General features: G+C 43.0%; 2 protein-coding genes across 2 annotated transcripts; both read left to right on the top strand.

Moving 5' to 3' along the window:
• Positions 1-823: 823 nt before the first annotated feature.
• LOC114628026 (olfactory receptor 1361-like) lies at positions 824-1,771 on the top strand. Its single transcript, XM_028775977.1, has one exon. The coding sequence runs from the start codon at positions 824-826 to the stop codon at positions 1,769-1,771; it is 948 nt and encodes a 315-aa protein (XP_028631810.1).
• A 13,003-nt stretch (positions 1,772-14,774) lies between these two features.
• On the top strand, positions 14,775-15,698 carry LOC114628010 (olfactory receptor 1361-like). Its single transcript, XM_028775958.1, has one exon. It carries the CDS (start codon positions 14,775-14,777, stop codon positions 15,696-15,698), a length of 924 nt encoding a protein of 307 aa, XP_028631791.1.
• Positions 15,699-21,796: the final 6,098 nt, after the last annotated feature.

Here is a 21,796-nt window from a genome sequence, read left to right as displayed (position 1 = left end):
GTCTCTTCTGTCTACTTTTCCCCAGGATTTTGGTTACTTAGAGACCAGTTCCCCTCTCTTCATGCTTAAGCACCCTGAATCTTTACAGAGACACAGCAGCCAAAGCTTCTTCTATCAGCCCTCCCTGAGTGTGCTGGTTTCTCAGTCCTGGAGTTTAGTTTTAGATAGCCCATGTGATGAGTTTGCGCCTTTTCTGTTTATAAATCTCTCTCTTCCAATAGAAAAAACGATCCAGTTGCTTCAGGTATCTGCCCTTCCTTCTGACTAAAGGGGGAAAAAGGCCTATTACACAGCTCGCCTCATCCCTGCAGCTGAGGCGTGACAATGCAAGGGCAGCTAAGATGCTGAGAAAAACCGTTAGTTTGATTTCTTGACTGCAAAGATTTCAACTTCCAAGAAAATTGGCACAGTTGTGGGTAAAATCTTCAGGGTTCTCATGTGGCATCAGATATAAGATTTACTTCTTGGTTAAAATTTCAAAAAATGCTAGCTACTCAAAGTACATTGTAAAGAAACAACAACATTTCGATAAATCACCTCATTGCCTCAAGCTTCTCTTGTTTCACCTATAAAGTCAGATATAATAACACAGTTATTAGACCAAGGAAAGTTTTGCACAGGAAAGAGCTTATATATGCAAACAGGAGTGAACAAGAACACAGTCACTGTAGCCAAAGTAAAGTTAACCAGACTCTTCTGTAAACCACTCAGGTTTAGTAAATTCAAAACTAACAATTAAGCTCTTCCAAATTATATTGATGATTTTTTGATTATGTGTTGACATCTATTCATACCTTGCAATGTAACTTTTCCCCCTACAGATATGGTCAGAGAGAACCAGTCAACAGCCATAGAATTCCTGCTCCTGGGACTTGCTGGGCAGTCAAAGCAAGAAGAGGTTGTCTTTGGGCTGTTCTTGTGGATGTACTTGGTCACTGTCTGTGGTAACCTTCTCATCATCTTGGCCATCAGCTGTGACCTTCGTCTCCACACACCCATGTACTTCTTCTTGGCCAACCTCTCCAGTGTTGACATCTGCTTTTCCTCAGTCACCGTCCCCAAGGCTCTGGTGAACCACGTCTTGGGAAGCAAGACTATCTCTTACACAGAGTGTATGATCCAGATCTATTTCTTCATTACATTCATCAACATGGATGGCTTCCTCCTGAGTGTGATGGCCTATGACCGCTATGTGGCCATCTGTCACCCTCTCCACTACAGCATGATGATGAGGCCCAGACTCTGTGTCCTCCTGGTGGCCATATCGTGGGTCATCACAAACTTGCATGCTCTCTTGCACACTCTCCTCATGGTTCGACTCACCTTCTGTTCCCACAATGCAGTGCGCCACTTCTTCTGTGACCCCTACCCTATCCTGAAGCTCTCTTGTTCTGACACCTTCATCAATGACATCACAGCCTTCACTGTGGGTGGGCTGACCTCTATCACACCATTCACATGTATCACTGTTTCATATGCCTATATTCTGTCCAATGTACTGAAGTTTCCATCTATTCAGGGAATAAGGAAAGCCCTGTCCACATGTGGGTCTCACCTCACTGTGGTCTCCCTCTTCTATGGGGCAATCCTGGGGGTCTATATGCATCCCTCATCTACATATTCAGTACAGGACACTGTGGCCACTGCCTTTTTCACAGTGGTGACACCCATGGTCAATCCCTTCATCTACAGCCTGAGGAATCATGATGTCAAAGGCGCCCTAAGGAAACTCATGTGTAGGAGACTCGTTTCTTCAAGATTTTACAACTAGACAATTTTAGAACAGAGAAGACTAATAATGAAGCAACTGAGTCTGAGGTAAGTATGATCTTCATGATTATATTTCTTACTCATGTTATATTCTCATGTTACCATCTTTAAATGCAACATTGATGAATGGTCATAACTATAAAATCATGAATTTATTGTCTCTACATGGAACAAGTCCCACAACCCTTATTTTAGAGATAAACACAAATCTGGGGCTAAGGTGAGTATGTTTTCTGACCTCATGTGACATCTCATTGTGCTTTGCATGGTTGTGTCTAGCAGTATTAGAAGATGCTAGTAGACACAAGAACTTGAGACTGCATACACCATCTGAGGGTCACATAAATTAAGGAAGTTTGCAAGTGATCTTTCCTGCATAGTGTTGAATAAAATGTATGACAATACTTACTGAATAATTGTGATATGTTAAAGAATATCTCTGCATCAATTTTGTTTTGAGACAGGGTTTCACTGTGTAATCCTGGCTACCCTGGAACTTGCTATGTAAATGGGGCTGGTCTTAAACTCACAGAGATTCACCTGTATCTGCCTTCTGAGTACTGGGACTTAAGATGTGTGCCACCATACCTGGGTTTATCTTTGCATTGTCTTATTTAAGACTCATATACTTGTGATAGCATGCTGCATACATTCCTGTCTACAGCTCAAGGAAATTGAAAAACAAAGAAATTGACCTGTGCAGGTCTATAGAAGCACTAATGATCCTTAGAAGTAGCCAAGACCTTATTGAAATAGAAAAACAAACTACCAAACACTGATAAGCATGAAGAAATTAGAAAAATGAAAGTGTCAGACTTCATTCCTGACACCAGCTTTGGGTGAAAGGATATGCAGTAGTCATTTATGCAAGATCCTCAACTGTTGAACAGTCTGCAGCTAGGGACCAGTTCTGTCTCCTTTCCTGATTCTTTGGCGAACTGCATAATAAGCTAGCTATGGAGGTAGAGGTCTGAAAATTGTCCCAGGAACATTCTCTGGATCCATGAATAACTTCTGAAGCTGGAACTTAAATTATTGTGAAGGAAACTGTGCATAGTTCCTACTTTTAATCACTTCAAAGGTTGCTCAAGAAATGAATATCTTTTTGGATGTTTTCCTGCAGTGTGCCAGGCACAGAGTATAACTTTAATGTGCAATTGCTGTGATCACAGTCTCCAGATTTTGTGGCATTCACCCAGATGTAACCCATCAGCATGTAGTGTATCAGCATGGAGCTCTGACAGAGCCATTTGTATCTGGGGCTCTTCTAGATCAATAGCTTCCACCAAGAGGGGCTTTTGTTTCTGTGCCAGGACGTCTGGATGCACCCTTAATTCATCATTTTGACTTGACTCTTTAGCAGCCACACGGAGGTCCCAGGGAACAAGTTTATAGGGCACTGAGGCAGGAAGATGCAAGTTCAATACCAGTCTGAGCTCCAAGGCTCCAGTTTTTACCTTCAGGACTGGGAGGGGAAGAAGCTGTAACAAATAAAATATCAGCAAAAATATCTGTCATAAATATAAATATTGGTACTAAATTTTCATGAAAACGTGCTTGTATAATCTATTTTCATATACTACATTTTATATATATATATATGTGTGTGTGTGTGTGTGTGTGTGTGTGTGTGTGTATAAAACATTTTACAACCAATTCAGTGAGTATGTAAAAATTCCAGAATAGAATATTCTGGATGGAATATGAATAGAAAATTTTAAAATTAGTAGGTTGGAAATCTCTGAGGATCAATCTCGTGCCTCAGGCAGAAGGTAAACCAGAAATCTCACACTAATTTGAAATTCTATATCCTGTTCAACAAAGATCAAACCCAGCATCACTTCAGAGACATGGCCATAGTTCTTTGGTTAGAGGATGACTGGGGTGAACTACCCACCTTTCCCCATTGCTCAGCCCTAATGTGTTTGTAGGGATAGCAGTCTACATGCCCCAGAAGGGTTGGCTGGTGTCACAGAAAGTGTTGGGAATGCTGTTCTACAAAAATCTGGGTTCAATGCTTTGGTTGGCCTGGTGCATCCCTGAGACAAGGATATAGGTAACTCCCTTGTCTCCTACACAGGGTGCAGAGACTCCCCTTCCCAAATAGCATTCATTACAAGATTTAAAGAAACAGAAACATTTCCCTACATCTCTCCCTATTTGTAGCCAGGGCTATGTCAGTCCACTAGCTAACTGCAGAGAAGGGGAAACAGGTCCTTCAAGAACTACATGTAGCTGGGCAGTGGTGGCGCACACCTTTAATCCCAGCACTTGGGAGGCATAAGCAGGCAGAGTTCTGAGTTTGAGGCCAGCCTGATCTACAGAGTGAGTTCCAGGACAACCAGGGCTATACAGAGAAACATTGTCTCAAAAAAACAAAACAAAACAAAAAAGAACTACATGTAATTAAGGGCTTCCATGCACACATGCACACGTGAATACATGCACACATGCACACATGAACACACATGAACACATACACACATAGACATCAATATTACACATAGAAGGGGCCTGATGGTCACCAATCGATAAACAAGTTTGAAAAATTGACAAGTGGACAGGTCCACTCTAACAAGCAGAAATATCAATGACTCTCACAATTCCAGAGGGTTAGCCTAATACCATTAACACAATATAGTACTCAGACATAGGTCTGTTTTTGAGACAGGGTCTCACTATGTAGACCAGGCTAGCCTGGAACTCACAGAACTCTTCTTGCTTCTGCCTCCAAGTACTGGGATTTAAAGGTATGTGCCATTGTGATTTGAAACAATAGATCTTTAATAAAAATCATATTTTTAATAAATCTTAAATTAGCCTTATTACAAGTCAGTTGCTATAATTTCAAGATAGCTACCTAGAAATAAGCCAAAAATAAACAGAACAAGGGAGGAAGAGAGGCAAAATGGCATGCTACAAACAACTAAATTCCAAAAATGTGACATTGATGAAAGATACGATGAAAAAAACTATAGAATAAATAGCCAATGGCATGAGGAAATGATTTCTGACAATTAACCACACTCAGTGCATGTGTATTAAACTCAGACTAAAAGGCAGAAACTTGGCATCTGAGTATATGATTCACCTGTTCCCCTCACTGGGCTGCCTTGTCTGGCCTCAGTGGGAGAAGATGTGCCTCGTCCTGCAAAAGCTTGATGTGCCAGGGTGGGGAGATGCTGGGGGGGACCCCACCCTCTCAGAGGAGAAGGGGAAGACTGTGTGGGAGGGGTATCAGGGTGTGGGGGCAGTGACCAGGATGTAAAGTGAATAAATGAACAAATTAACGGAAAAATATGATTCACTTGAATATGTATGTGCAATTTGAGGGGCTCTTTAAAAATGGATCTAATGTCAATTCTAACATGTTTACAATTGCTTTGAAAACAATTTTAAAAACTGGATAGTGTCTGGTGATACTCTATCAGTGATTGAAAATTAAAGATTGAAACATATATGCCACAAACGGCAAATTTACAAAAAAAATGACATGGTTAGGTTAACATAAGGCAAAAACATACTTTGAGAAAGTATTTCCTAGTACAAAAAGGAAGAGCAGACAACCCACACAAATCTCAGTCCCTTTTGACCATGGCTAGCCGTAATCAAAAGTAAGAACTCCAGGTTTGCCAGGAGTGTCTCAGGAACAAGGTTAGTGCAGCTGCAAGCTCTCATGTGGCCCCAAGTACAGACTTTCCAGGGAGCCAGCATTTCTTCACGACTCAGTCAGGCTCAAAACAATTTCTCAGCTTTTGATGATTAAACTAAACATATCAAAGGCTTTACTGTACATTTCACTACATCCTGCTCTGGTGCCACACGTGCACATGCAGGAGCATACACCTAGATACACATATGTGTATGTAACACACACATGCACACACACGCGCACACACACACACACGCACACACACACACACACAGCTCATGCATTATAATCTCTGACCAAAACAACAATCAATAAAAAAAAATACCAATAACATATCAAGAAAGTAATCCCAAATATTAGCAATCAAATAGCATACTTCTTAATTATGCATGGGACAAATGGTAGTTTGCAGTAGCATCTCCAGGAATCCCAAATGAACCCATAAGAGCTGCCAGAGTTCTGAGAAGGACAGTTTCTTAGCACATACCACATGTATGTGTACGTGTGTGGGGGGTATTTTTCTCAGTGTCTTACCTATGAAATGACATCCCTCTTATTTCTGAAAATGCTGACCAGGACCATACTTTCAACAAAAAGCTCTGTATCCAGTAACTACAACAAAGGGAGTAGCAGGAGCCGCACATAGGGTTTATTTGAATTACTGTGTTGGAACTGACTTCTCCTGATGATGCCTTTAGACATCATCTTCCCATCCTAGCCTACAAAGGAAATAAGAAAAGAAATGTGAAACTCCCTGTGCTAAGAGATGAGAACTGTGTATACTTCTCTGTTGTTGTAATAAAATACTATGACCAAAAGCAACTCAGAGAAGAAATAGCGTATTTTGGCTTTCAGAGGGAAGAGTCCATAACGGCAAGGGAGGCTTGGCATGGTGGCAGGAACAGGAAGTTGATAGGTCACACTTTCATCCACACACAGGAAGCAGTAAAGAGAGAACAGGAAGTAGAGTGAATCTATAAACCCTCAAAGCCTGCCCCCTGTGATGCACTTCCTCCAGCAAGGCTGCACCTCTTAAAGTGTCCATAACCTTCCGAAACAGCGCCACCAACTAGAGACCAAGTGTTCAAATACGAGAGCCTATGGAGGCCATTTCTCATCCAAACCATAGCTCGATCATTACCACCTACTTCTGTGTACTTCTTCTTTGTCTCTAACTTGTAAACAGGAGTGCCATACAAAAGGAATGCCACAGACTTCAGGATTTCCCAAGGATCCTTGGACCTTATACAAACCTATGGATGTTCAATGAAGAGGTCTGGCAGGTATAGACAGTTTAAGTAGCTTAGTCCTCTATATAGTCAGCTTTCTCCTTCCTGGAACATAGGCAGTTGCCATGAACCTGACTGTGACTAGTCCTGCCTCTTGTATGTGATGTTGAAACATCTCCCACAGGCACTCCGTGAGCCCATCACTATAGGTGCCGTAAAGCACTAAGAACCACTGGACGTTACTCAGGATGTGAACAGAGAATGATGAAAAATTCATGTGGAGGAGAGAAAAGCTAGTAAAACCAGTGTCACTAAGTCTGTGAAGGGAAGGTTTAGGACCAGGCAATAAGTATCTGAACCATGAAAATGTATTCACAAACTTCCTTCCTGCCATCTACTTTAACTGCAATGATGATAGAGAAGATACTGTGAACCCATCTTTCAAAAGGTGTTGAAGAAGAAATATGATTTGAAAAATGGTCCCGTCACCTATTGAGTATCCTGGCAGGAAGTCCCTGATACTTTAGAAGTGTATTTGATTCCTGTTCTTCTGAGGATGCTGGAGTATATCCCAGTGAGTACACAAGAAGACACCTCTTCATCTTGGTCTTCACCTGGCTCATAGATCAGACATGTGAAGTTCAGAAGTAGAGCACGGGTCGTTACCATCTCTGCATTGCTTTGTATGACCAATGATGTCTGGCATCATTGGGGGATGCATTTGTCTTCCTGGGTCTGCAGGGGGCGCATGTGAGGTTTGTGAGCTGTGTGTATTTGGCAGAACTTGTACAGAAAGGCATATCTGAGTAGAAAAGTATAAGCCCAGTATGGTTCTGTTTCCCATACCCTCAGTCTGGAAGAGGCTCCAGTGTGGTGAAGATGCTGCTCTGGGTACTGTGGACCAAATTGCAAGCTCAGATGCCCATACACGAGTGAGGAGATATGTGATTGGATTTAAGGATGTCTCTGCTCTCAAGGATGGCAAGGGCTCCAGAATGAAACCGAAGACAGACAAAGGAAGACCCCTCAGATAGGGACCTGATGTGTTACATAGAAGAAAGTGGTACTAAATACACACACACACACACACACACACACACACACACTCACCTTTAAAAGACTCTGTCAGGCTGAGACCTGCTAATAAAGAAATAACCTTGTCAAAACTGGACAGGACAAGCTCCAACCAGATGAGTTTCATCATACAGTTCCACATCAGCCACAGTCACTGTGAGGCTTAGTGTTAATTGTCAACTTGACAATTAGAGTCACCTGGGAAGGTAGTCTCATTGAGGGATTGTCTAGATTAGGTTGGCCTGTGAGCATGCTTGTGCAGGGACGATCTTGAGGTGCGAGTATCTGCCATGACGAGCGGCAGTTATTCCCTGGCAGGCAGGTGATCCTGGATTATGTGAGAGCCAAGAAAGGGAGCTGAACACTGGCATTCATACATACTCTGCCTTTTATAGATGCAGCGTGACGGGCCAGTGTGAATGAGTTCCTGCCACCATGACTTCCCATCAATGATCGCCTGGGACCTGGAGTTGGGTGGTGGATTGAATGAGAATGGCTCTGGTAAGCTCATATATTTGAATGCTTTGTCTCTAGTTTGTAGAGTTGTTTGGAAAGGACTTGGGAGATGTGGCCTTGTTAGAGGAAGTGTGACACTCAGGGTAGGTTTTAAGGTTTCAAAAGCCCATGCCATACCCAGTGTCTGTCTGTCTGTCTGTCTGTCTGTCTGTCTGTGACTGCCTGTCTTTCCCTGTCTCTGTCTGTGTGTATTTCTCCTCTCTCTGTCTCTCCCTCTCCCTCTCCTCCCTGTCCCTGTCCCTGTCTCTGTCCCTGTCCCTGTCCCTCTCCCTCTCCCCTTCCTCCCTACAACATGCTCCTTGCCAAAATGGTCCTGGACTCACCCTCTGAAACTGTAAGCAAGTCCCCAGTTAAATGGTTTATTTTATAAGTTGCCTTGGTCATAATGTCTCTTCATAGCTGTAGAATAGTAACTAAGCAAGCTATAAGCTAGGGGAAAAAAACCGTTTTCCCTAGGCTGCCTTTGTGTGGGGCAGTGGGCTGTGAGCAACAGCCCCACACCTCTGTCCAAGTATTCCATCACAGCAACAGGAAATCCTGACCATACACCAAATCCCACCCCCACTCTGGAATTGAGGCCTGTAGTGTCAGCACAGGGGAAGGGTAGTATAGAGGCTTACGGCATTTCTGCTGGCAATCCCAGCATGCCTTAAATGTGACATAAGTTATTAACTGTCAGCATTAGCTCCAAACCTTACTTTGAAGATAGACTAACCAGTCAAATCCCCAAAATTTTATAGAACCTGTCATTCACTATGAGACTGGGAGACGCGTTTCATTTACATTTGAAATAGTTTCATCCAACCTTGAACAGAAGGTGAGCCCTGTGTGCAGCTGATTCATCATGGGGAGGGTGAGGAAGGATATCGTGGATCATGAGACATTTCATAATGATTTCTGTAACAAGCCCTCCTCTGAATAATTCCTAGACCTCCTGACTTCCAGGAACATTCTAGTTGGTGCATACTGTAGCCTGAACAGAAGGTCTTGGCTTGTCCTGAGGTAAAGGCTATTAGGTCCAAAGGGAACCTCCCAAATCCCTCCAAATGGCAGGACATAATTAGCATAGCTAATGCTAACTATGGCTATCTGGGCTCAGCTCAGCCTGGACTCAAGGTTTCAGCTGACAGATCCCTGCTCTCAGCATTCCCCAGAAGCATTCCCCAGGAAAGATCACTTCCCTTATCTCCCCTTGCCTCTGTCATGGGAAACCTGGCATACGCCTGTAGTGCATATCAGAGCCACTAGGCTCTTCTGTCTCTAAACATCCAGTCTGTTCCAGCCTACAGCCCCCTCCCCTTGGTAGCTGCCCGATTCTCTTTAAAGCAGACAAGTCCACCCCCGCCCCCACCACTCACCTCTTTCTACTCAAGAAGTAGACATGGAAGCTTTGCACTCTCCCCAAAGACTCTGACTGTGCTCTCTCCTCCTGAGAGATAGCCACAGGGAAGTTTATATTTATAATAAACCTTTCTTTTTTATACTCAGGGAGCAGTCCAGTTCAGTGGTTTCACTGCACCCTCATTACAAAGACATTTGTGTAAAAAGTACAATGTGAAGTCTCCTGAGTCCTAGATGGCTATGGAGACATTGAACTGACAGTGCTGGGTGGTCCTTTGATGTGTTGTTCTGAGACATTTGCTAACAGGTGTCATCCGTTCTTCAGGCTGATGTGCACAGAGCTCTAGGGAATGCTACTGCAGAGCTATAGGCTGGAGGAGCCCCTGAACGGTGATGATGAGCTGTGTTAGCTGTTGAGAAAATCGCTGGCGGGAGAAGCTTTACGAGAGATTACCATTTGCCTGGGTATTGGCAACCTTAGACAGAATATGATCAGATTGAAAACCTATACAGACGCCATGCTTTGTGAGAAGTCTACCTATGCAGGACTCAATTGCTCTCCTGAAGCAGCAGCCTGGGACCAAACATCTTCAACTGCACACCTACATCTGCCCAGCCACCACGAGTGTGAGAGATTCTTGCTTCCCAAGCCAGCGTGCCTCTGCCAGGAGATGTGATGCTGAAGTGTGTACATGTCTGGAACATTCTAGTTTTAAAAGATCTATTTATCATTTTTTTATATGTATGAGTGCTTTGCTTGGATGTCTGGATGTGTGCCACACGTGTGCCATGCATAATGAGGCCAGAAGAGAGTACCGGATGCCCTGAAACCGGAGCTACATCTCCCCAGCGCCATCTGAGAGATTTTGCTCTGGCTCTAATATGACTCTGTATACTGTTTTGAAAAGAATGTTTTGGAATCAGAAGGTCTACTTACAGTTTCACAGGACATGCTTTTCTAAAAATTTGGGCTTCATAAGAAACTGACAGTACACTAGCACAATGTGTAATGTATTGTGTCTGTGTTTGATATTTATTTTTATAATTAAACATTATAAAATACTGTTAATAAATTTAACAGTCCCCTTGGTAGCACAGATTAAAAAAATAAGGAAAATGGATGAATTCAAAGAAGGTGTAGATTATTATTTAAAAGGCTAAAATCTCCTTAAATGTGTGAAAGATGCTTTTTTCAGTTTTGTCTCTCTCCTGCAGAAGCCAGTCCAATCCCGTTTGCATGTGTGACAACCATGTCTCTTATTTGTGCCACACACAAGTGACCCCAGACTGATAACTTTTCAAAAGTTTCTTAGAACACTAAGGATCATTAGAGAAGGCAGAAACAATACCAAGAAGCTACTCAGTGGGGTTTACTTTTAGTTTCCATGGTAATACTGACATCTATGTTAAGCAAAATAAAAAAAATAATTGGAGCTGTGATGGAAGCCTGGTTGCCTTGCAAGCAAGCATGGAGATCTGAGTTCAATGCCTAGAAGTCACATGACATATCCAGCTCCTGTAGCAGTACCTGCCATCCCAGCACCAGAGGAGACCAAGACAGGAAGGTCCCGGGAGCTCACTGGTCAGCTAGCCCAGCTCAGTCAGCAAATGAGAGACTTTGTCTCAAAAGACAGGGTAGAGGATATCTGAAAAACAACACACAAGGCTACACACACACACACACCACAGATACACACACACACACACACACTCACAGACATACACAGTCACACACACATACACACAGTTTCACTCACGCACAAATACTAATAATAGAAAGCTAGGGTTGATATCTGACATTTGTCATATTGATTTAATATCTCTACATATATGGTACATTGCAAGTTTTAGCTCGAGTCATTTGTGAGTTTGCTGCTTGTACTGTAGACACCTGTGGTACTTGGGTCATATTGTAAGTGAATCGCTGTCTCTCCACCTCACACACCAAAAGGAAAACCACAGTGGAAATGAGTGAGGATTTTAATTGAGTGATAAAGGAAATAAATTGCATTCAAACATGTGCGTGTGGAATAATTAGAGAGAATGTGTCCTTTTAAATGGTGACATTAATAAAAATACAAAATGGTGGGACAGGTACTTATGCGGGAACTAATAAAAACTTCCTGTTCTTATTTCTTTGATCCAAGGAGACAGAATGCAAACAATGAGCACTGAGCATGTATCCCTAATGAGGACCTCCGAGGAATCAACCCTGGGGATGCCCCAGGAAGACGACAAACCTCCCATCCTTGTGGAAGTCCCGATCTCCAGGGACAGAGCCTGCATCCATTTGTTTTCTCTCCGTCACCTAAACTACTATAAAAAACAGCCAGGCATCTCACTTTAAATGTCTTTGTAAATAGAACTCCCTCAGATCTCACCTCTCGCTATGAATTTCCCATCATCCAAGTCCAGTATGGGACCAACAGAGATGGGGTTCTGAGAGCCTCTGAGAGCAGCAGGTGAGAGGGCTAGGGACACAGGTTAGTGAATAGCTCACTCAATGTCATTAATTCTTAGAGATATTGACATAACCAAACCTTTCTGTATCTAGCCAAGTTCAAGAGAAAAATATGCCTTATCCCAGTAGTGGAAAAAGAGGGGACAACAGGCTGTGATGCTCTGACAACAGATTCCTAACAGCCTTTACTAGAAAAAGACTCCATCCCCGTCTCAGACATGCAAGGCTTTCCCATTCCACCCCTAATTTCTGCATTTGTGCCAGCTGCTTCCCTATGTGCATTGACTGTGACCGGTAATTCCATAACAAAGGGATCTCAGACTTAAGCTACTTTGGACAGTATTCTGAGCCCCATATAGGGAACTAGATTAGTCTAGGAACTACTCAGTTTTTGTATCACTCAGGGATCCAAGCTCAGGGACACAGCTATGTCAGACATGGTCTTTAGCACGGCTTGCAAGAAGCTGAAGAATGGAAGCAAATGTCAACTGCTTGAGTCCCAGAAATGAAGAATCACCGTCAATGATAGCAGCGCTGTCTCTAGGAGGAGTTTAATGGTGGATGCTGAATTCTACTTCAGAGCATGCCTGGTAAGTACCCAGTCAGAGTGGGAGGGGTTAGGGGTGTGACATCAGAGCACACGGTTTTTCTAAGGAAGTGCAGCTTGCTGAAGTATCACTATCACTTTGCAGCAGGAATCCTACATTTGCTAGGCCACCTGTGTCACAAATGCTATAGTAGGAGAACATGGGAGAATTTCATCAACTGCTAGTGTGTAGAGCAAATCCCTTTCAGACGGTGTTTCCTCTCTTCTCTGTGTTTCTGCTATGGGAGCTGTCTTTCCTTAGGACCTGCCAGCCTACGCACTCTGACATGTGTCTTGACAGCATATGTCAAAACTTCATCTTTCAGAATATATGGTTGCCATAAACCATCAAGGCCAGAGGGCCATTGTCTAAGTTTCTCTAACCTTGCTCCATATTCTGTGGCTCTAGAAGTTATTCTAGATTTTAAAAAAATATTTCTTAGGGGTAGAGAGACAGCTCAGTGGTTAAGAACACTTGCTGTTCTCATGGAAGACCGGCATGGTGACTCACAGCCACTCATAACTCTAGTGCCAGGGAATCCAATGTCCTCTTCTGACCCTGAAGGGCACCAGGCATGCACATGGAGCACACTCATACTTTCAAGCAAAACACATATACACAAAATCAAATGAAAAAATCTAATAAATGTTTTAACGATTTCCTATCTCGGCACTTTCCGCTTAACTTCATGAAATTAACTCTCCCAGGAGAAGTCACCATGCCCAGAATAAGCACTGCCTATATAACCAGTTCCCCCAGATATTCCCTGTATAACCCCCTATTCCAGCAGTCAGGGCTCATCACATAGAGCAGTGGTTCTCAACCTTCCTAATGTTGTGACCCTTCAATACAGTTCTGCATGTTGTGCTTACCCCCAGCCCATAAAATTATGTTTATTTCTACTTCATAACTGTAGGCTTGCTACTGTTATGAATCATAATGTAAATATCTGCCATGCAGAATATTTGATATGCAACCTCTTGAAAAGGTCATTTGACCTCCAAGAGGGTCATGACCCACAGATTGAGAACCACTAACAAAGAGGCTCTGCCTCTTTCTTTGCCTTTGATCAGCAAGGTAGGCAGTGCTCTCATTTCCAGAGGAAACACCTTGAATTATCTCAGGAACATTGCAACCAACATGTTTCAGCTGACTCACCCCTCTACTAATCAGAGAGGATTTATCAGGCCTGACTTGACTTTGGCATAAGCTGCACTAGAAGTTTTTTGTTGTTGTTGTTTTATTTTGTTTTATAAGTTGGTAATTGCTTTTCATCTCAGGAAAATATGCCGATATGGTAGCACATGGCTTTCCTTTTCAGAGTGCAGCGAGGAGGTGGAGAATTCTCACACTGGAGCCTGAGAAGCAGACATGGGGCCTGTGAGCAGCCCTGATAGTATCATAGCTTTTTGTTTTCTTTTGTTGTTTTGTTTTGTATTGTTTTCTCTTCAAGATGGGGAGGGCTTCTCTGTGCAGCTCTAGCTCCTCTGGAGCTTGTATTGTAGACCAGGCTGGCCTCAAACTCAGAGATCCACCTTTCACCACCTTTCAAGTGTGTGTGTCACCGTAGCCTGACTCTGTGATGACATCTTAGTGACAGATACAACACCAAGAAAAACCAGCCAACAGGTTGACCAGAGACCATGCACTTTCCAATTTTCCTGAAAGTAGAAAAGACAGAAAGAAAACCTTCAGGACTGTAGTCTAGAGACCTGGCATGGCACTTGCTCCTTGGCTAAAATTTCCATAGATGAAAATTGTTAAAATACAGGCTAAAGAACAAAGCACTGAGCTGATCTTGAACTGTTTATTCCATTAGTTTCACAAAAGTAGTTTAATGATCTATTGGTCACATCTCAAATTTTGTCATCTATAAACAAATTGCCTTAACTATTAGACAAAGGTAAATATTATGTAGGAAAGGTCCTGCATGTGGGGTTCAGCAAAGAGGAATGGGGTTCAGAAGCTGCAAACTCTAGAATTGCTGCTGTTTAGCAGGGATTTTACTATAAGATTCTACAATACGGGAAGTGTGCTTGCATTCAATCGCCACAAACCAATCAAGCAGTGCGAGATAGAAACTGGTTTTGCCTTAACACTGGCAAATGACCTTACTGACTGGTGATACGTTCTTCCCCACAGACATGGATGGAGACAATCAGACCACGGTGGCAGAATTCCTCCTTCTGGGACTCTCTGGAAAGTCAGAGCAGGAAGAGGTTGTCTTTGGAATGTTCGTGGGCATGTACCTGGTCACCATCTCTGGGAACTTTCTCATCATCCTGGCCATCAGCTGTGACCTTCGTCTCCACACACCCATGTACTTCTTCTTGGCCAACCTCTCCAGTGTTGACATCTGCTTTTCCTCAGTCACCGTCCCCAAGGCTCTGGTGAACCACATCTTGGGAAGCAAGACCATCTCTTACACAGAGTGTATGATCCAGATCTATTTCTTCATTACATTCATCAACATGGATGGCTTCCTCCTGAGTGTGATGGCCTATGACCGCTATGTGGCCATCTGTCACCCTCTCCACTACACCATGATGATGAGGCCCAGACTCTGTGTCCTCCTGGTGGCCATGTCATGGGCCATCACAAACCTGCATGCTCTCTTGCATACTCTCCTCATGGTTCGACTCACCTTCTGTTCCCACAATGCAGTGCGCCACTTCTTCTGTGACCCCTACCCTATCCTGAAGCTCTCTTGTTCTGACACCTTCATCAATGACCTGATGGTCTTCACTGTGGGTGGAGTGGTATTCCTGACGCCATTTTCATGCATTGTTGTTTCCTATGCTTACATCTTCTCTAAGGTCCTGAAGATACCCTCTGCCCGCGGGATAAGAAAAGCCCTGTCCACGTGTGGGTCTCACCTCACTGTAGTCTCTCTCTTCTATGGGGCGATCCTGGGTGTTTACATGCGTCCTTCATCCTCATATTCTCTGCAGGACACAGTGGCCACTGTCATCTTTACGGTGGTGACACCATTGGTTAATCCCTTCATCTACAGCCTGAGGAATCAGGACATGAAAGGAGCCCTAAGGAAGATAATTCTCAGATCCTAGTATCTGAGTGGACTCCTGGACATCATGTATTTGTTCATCTTTCCAGAGAAACCAATGCACAGATCGGTATAGAATTCATGCGTGGCTTTTCCTGTGACTAATAACAAATGCTTGTGGTTGTGTTTTATTTCAAGATGACAGATACTCGTTCTCATAAAAGCAGGGATTTGCCATCTCCGAAAAGGGCTTATTCTGAGGAGCTCATTTCAGAGACAACAAACACTAGGATAACAACTAGTTGTATGGTGGTTTGAGATGGTCCCGCCCAACCTGTCAGATGCTCGCTCCCACAATGCCCTGGGGCTTTTACAGGATTCTAGAGCCAATCCTCCTCTGATCTGCTTTCACTGGCTTCTGATGAGAAACATCTAGTTCATCCGCTGGTAGGAAAATGGTATGTTTAACTCTGCCTTAGGCTTAAGCCTCTCTACTACATTTTACATACTAGAATGTACGCCTCACAGACCCTCTGCTCCCCTCCTAGCCCATTGTCCTTTTCCTCCTCAGTATGAGCATCTATCAGGGATGGGTGCCACACAGGGATAAATACCAGGAGCTGCAGACAGTAAGCAACACTGTCCTTATAGGAAGATGATATGGTGGTGTAATAAGATATTTCATGAAACAATGTAAAACTAAAACAAATATAGGAATAATCCAGCAAATTTTGAGTGTTTTCAATTAACAAATAGCAATTAAAAGCCTTCATACGCATGGGCAATGTCCAGGTACAAAACAGAATGGGCAAGGAGATCACATTTATAATAAAGAACACACTGTGTGGAACACAAGAATAAAGTTAACAGTAAACATGAGTAGACACAGCGTTGTACAAGAGAATGCATCTTTCTAATAAACAGCTGATTTCAACATTACTGAGATGTGGTTTTCTGTTTGTCTCTAACTGAAAAGCAGTAAATGACAATGAAATTGCCAATTTCATCTGGCACTATAAGGGTTAGCACCAGAGTTATGTAGAAATGAACAGGTGTCTCTATTTTATATAAATATACATTACAAATGCCTGGATCAAACCAGAGAACAGTCCAAACATCCCACAGACTAGGGCAGGAAGAACAGAATCAGACACCAGTGCACAACTGTGAACAGGAACTTGTAGGCATTGGTCATCCCAAATGGTAAGCACAAAGCAGAGAAACAGCCATAACTAGCTATTTCAGAGCTCCAGAGCCTGCTCACAGTGTGTAGTAACCTGGGACTCTCTGATGAAGTAAAAGGCTGTAGCTCTTGGTAGGAAAGGGCTTGGCATGCATGAGGCATTCTCCCTAGTCCTAATCATAAAGAGCATTCTACTTACTGAAAGGGTTGGTGCTAAAGGTGGCCGAGGGCCGCTGCCTTCCAAAATTAGTGGGTGGGTGTCTTGAGTGATTGACAAGACCTCTGAGAGAATGGCAGGGCTGTAAGCCTCACTGCAGGAACTAGAGCTACAGAGGCTTATCAGAATATAACAAGATTGACTATCGGCTTTCCTTCTTATTCCAATGTTTGCAGCCAGGTATTTAAGGAAGTCAAAAGGATGTCCTCCACCCCAAAAGGAATTTTTACAGACAAACAAACAATCTTTAAGATAACATTATATTTAAGATGAAAGACTAAATATTTTAACTTCTAACTCTGGGAACAAGGTAAAGAGGTCTGATCTGGTCATCCTAGTCCAGCATTGCCCTGGCAGTCTTACCTGATTCAGTGGTGCAAGGACAAAAAGATACAGAGATTGAAATGGAAAATAAGACCATTAATAGCATTTGCTGGATCTTGAAAATGCCAAGGCCTATATCAAAACCAAACCAAAGAAAGCAAACAAACAAAACCCGCAAAGAAATCACAAAAGATGGCCAGCTCTCAGGTTTTGAAGATCATAGTGTGTGAGGTCAATACTGAAAACTAAACCATTTTTCTATGTGCCAGTTATGGAAACTGGAAGTCAATATTTTTTAAAGCAAATATAACAATAGTATCAAATATGAAGCCGACCATGGTAATGAGGGTCAGATCCATAAGAGACCCCTATTTCCCAGACCCCAAAGGGCTGTCCATATATCCAGAAATGAGCTCAAGCCACACTATAGGATTTCTGAGAGTTAGATAAAAGCCAGCATTCCTCAAGAATTTGTAAGATTGGTTTCCAGGTGCTGAAAGTAGTCATTTCCCTGACTTCTAGCTAAAGGTGCATATGGCTACCTGTGGTGCCTATCAACAAATCAAGGAAGCTGGCCTCCAGGCTTCCTTAGTATCACAAGTGCCTGCTAATTAGTTTAAAAGCCATGCTAGCAACCTAGCTCCTCCCACCTCCTCTTCTCCCCTAAGATCCCTCCAGATCACGGTCCCACCCCATCTACTCATCCTTCTCATAACCCAGCTCTTCTCACATCTTTGCTGCTCTCCACTCTGGCTCTCCTCACTCTGCTCTCTCTATTCTCTCTCTCTGTTTATTTCTCTTCTCTCATAGATGACCTTGGCTGTGTCCAGTCTGCTGGCTGTGTCCAGTATATTTCTTTCTCTCTCTGCTCTGAAATCTTCCAAATGCCTCTGACTATTCTTTCTTGTATCAATAAAAACCTTCCCATAACCGTACCATGGAGTAGTGGTATTACAGTTTCTTTACTGTGCCCCTTCATATATAGTAACATCTTAAATCCCAGCTCTTAGAAGCCTGAGACAAAAGGATGTGATTTCAAGGCCATCAGACCCTCTGTGGTGAGACCCTGTCACAAAAAAGAAAAAAAAACAATAAAATTTAATGAAATGTGTGCAAAGTCTTATGTTGATATCTATAAGATTTTTTTTTTAAGAATTTCATCTCTCACCTTTTGGCTGGGGCAGACACCTAGCTGGTCTGCTCCTGAGAAAACACCATATCCAGAGCCATCCTAGAGGAGCCACTGTACTCACAGCAGTGGGTAAGAACCCTCCTGCCCAATCCTACGCCCCAGAGCCACAACTGGGAGCCTGGGGCACGCAGGACCCATCGGCCACCCAAACCCCGCCCCTCCAGAATACCACTCCCTTTCTGCCCCTCACTTGGTCCTTTTGGCTGGGGCAGACACCTAGCTGATCTGCTCCTGTGAAGACACCATATCCTGAGCCATCCTAGAGGAACCACTGTACTCAGAGCAGTGGACACTTAGTTTGTCTGCTCCCGTGAAGACAACATATCCTGAGCCATCCTAAAGAAACCACTGCACTCAGAGCAGCAGGATTTGGAGATCACAGAGGCAGCCTGAGTCCCAGGAGTTCTTCCACCCAAGAGCTCAGTATCACAGGATCACAGAGACATCTGGACTCTGAGGAGCTCTGACACAAGCAAGATAACTGGAAAGACAGGCTCCAGTCAGAGACAGTGAGTGCAGGTAGCACTAGAGTTAACCAGATGGCAAAAGTCAAGTGCAAAAACATAAACAAGAGAAACCAAAGTTACTTGGCATCATCAGAACCCAGTTCTCCCACCATAGCAAGTCTGGACACCCCATCACACCGGAAAAGCAGGATTCAGAATTAAAATCACTTCTCATGATGATGATAGAGGACTTTAAGAAGGACATAAATAACTCCCTTAAAGAAATACAGGAGAACACAAGTAAATAGGTAGAATCCCTTAAAGAGGAAACACAAAAATCCCTTAAAGAACTACAAGAAAACAAACAATCAGGTTAAGGAATTAAGCAAAACCATCTAGGATTTAAAAACTGAAGTAGAAACAATAAAGACATCTCAAAGGGAGACTACCCTGGAGATAGAAAACCTAGGAAAGAGTTCAGGAGTCATAGACGAAAGCATCACCAACAGAATACAAGAGATAGAAGATACCATGGAAAACATTGACACAACTGTCAAAGAAAATGCAAAATGCAAAATGCTCCTAACCCAAAACATCCAGGAATCCAGGACACAATGAGAAGACCAAACCTAAGGATAATAGGTATAGATGAGAGTGAAGATTCCCACCTTAAAGGGCCAATAAATATCTTCAACAAAATTATAGAGGAAAACTTTCCTAAACTAAAAAAAGAGATGCCCATGAACATACAAGAAGCCTACAGAACTCCAAATAGACTAGACTAGAAAAGAAATACCTCCCGTCACATAATAATCAAAACATCAAATGCACAAAACAAAGAAAAAATACTAAAAGCAGTAAGTGAAAAAGGTCAAGTAACATATAAAGGCAGACCTATAAGAATTACACCAAACTTCTCACCAGAGACTATAAAAGCCAAGAAGATCCTGGACTGATATCATACAGACCCTAAGAGAACACAAATGCCAGCCCAGACTACTATACCCAGCAAAACTCTCAATCACTATAGATGGAGAAATCAAGATATTCCATGACAAAACCAAATTTACACAATATCGTCCCACAAATCCAGCCCCACAAAGGATAATAGATGGAAAACTCCAACACAAGGAGGGAAACTACAACCTAGAAAAAGCAAGAAAGTAATCTTCCAACAAACCCAAAAGAAGATAGCTACACAAACATAATTCCACCTCTAATAACAAGAATAACAGGAAGAAACAATCACTTTTGCTTAATATCTCTTAACATCAATGGACTCAATTCACCAATAAAAAGATGTAGACTAACAGACTGTATATGTAAATAGGACCCAGAATTTTGCTGCATACAGGAAATTCACCTCAGCAACAAAGACAGACACTACCTCAGAGTAAAAGGATAGAAAACAATTTTCCAAGCAAATGGTCCCAAGAAACAAGCTGGAGCAGCCATTCTAATTTCAAATAAAACTGACTTTCAACCAAAAGTTATCAAAAAAGATAAGGGAGGACACTTCAAACTCTTCAAAGGAAAAATCTACCAAGATGGACTCTCAAATCTAAACATCTATGATCTAAATTCAAGGGCACTCACTGTGCCCTTCCCCAGCCTTGAGCAGGCCTGAAGGATCTTGTTTACCACAGTAGACCAAACAATAGGATTCAGGAGGTGTTACCCACCTTGGCACCCACAGTCTGCTACAGGAGCTGAGAAGAATACACTGCCTGCTGAGCTTGCCTTGAGACACCTCCAGCTGTGATTTAGGATGGATTCCCCTCACCCACTCCGACTGAAGCAAGAAGGAGGTCGGTGGTGGAGGTGGGGCTTCCCCTTTTTATTTGAAAGCTGAACATTAAACTTTGAGCCTTGATCAGGGTACTTGTCTTGGCTTCATCTCTTCTTGTCCTCCGTCCCCCTTTTGTTCCCAGCCCCCCTTTTAGGAGAACCCAGTTGACCCATGGCCGCAGGTGGCTACAGGTGGTGCGGCAACCAGGAACCTGAAAATGGGGAGCCAGCTGAGGAATGCTGTTTTGGGTGGAGCTCCATGGAAAACGGAACAAGAAGAAGCGTATCCCCCCATGCACTTGGTAGGCAGCAAACAATATTGATACTAGCACTAGTTATAGCTATTTTTTGAAGGCTGTGTTTGCAGGAAGTGTGTTTAAGGGGATATGGTCTAGGTTGAACAGGTGTTGATCCGACACCGATCTCACCTAGGACGTGACAGCAATTATGGGACAGGAGAATTCCAAACAGGCATTTCCCCACAGCCTGCAAGAGCTGCTTCAGGCAGGAGGAGCAGGGTTTTCAAATAGTATGTTAGAAAAATTCTTGGCAAAAATAAATTCATGCTGCCCATGGTTCCCACAAGAAGGAACTTTGAATAAAAAAAGACCTGGGAAACAGTCGAAGACGTTTTAAGAGCCACCATGGCAGATCCTAACACCCTCTGACTCTGGGAGCTCATAAAAGATGCTATTGATAATTAAATAGATAAAGAGACCTTACAAGCATTAGCTGTTGCCCAGGCATAGCTTGAAGAGTTCCAACAACACCTATCAGAGAGCGCTTTTACAAAAAAGGGCACTCCCAACTCTAAATCAGAGAAGTGTAGACCTAGTACACCTTCTACAGCTCAGAGAAAAGAAACTGAAGATTCTGATGATGAATCAGATCTAGAGGAAGGAGCTGATTTAAAGGAAAGGGCTGCCAAATATCATGAGGGCTGACCTCCCTATGCACCATCCGCTCCACCTATGGTCCTTGACGCAGCAGAAACTGCCCAGATGGACATGAA

The sequence above is a fragment of the Grammomys surdaster genome, unplaced genomic scaffold (assembly GCF_004785775.1).
Source record: "Grammomys surdaster isolate TR1022 unplaced genomic scaffold, NIH_TR_1.0 262, whole genome shotgun sequence".
In the NCBI taxonomy this organism is placed as follows: Eukaryota; Metazoa; Chordata; class Mammalia; order Rodentia; family Muridae; genus Grammomys; species Grammomys surdaster.
This window is presented reverse-complemented; position numbering and strand designations above follow the sequence as displayed.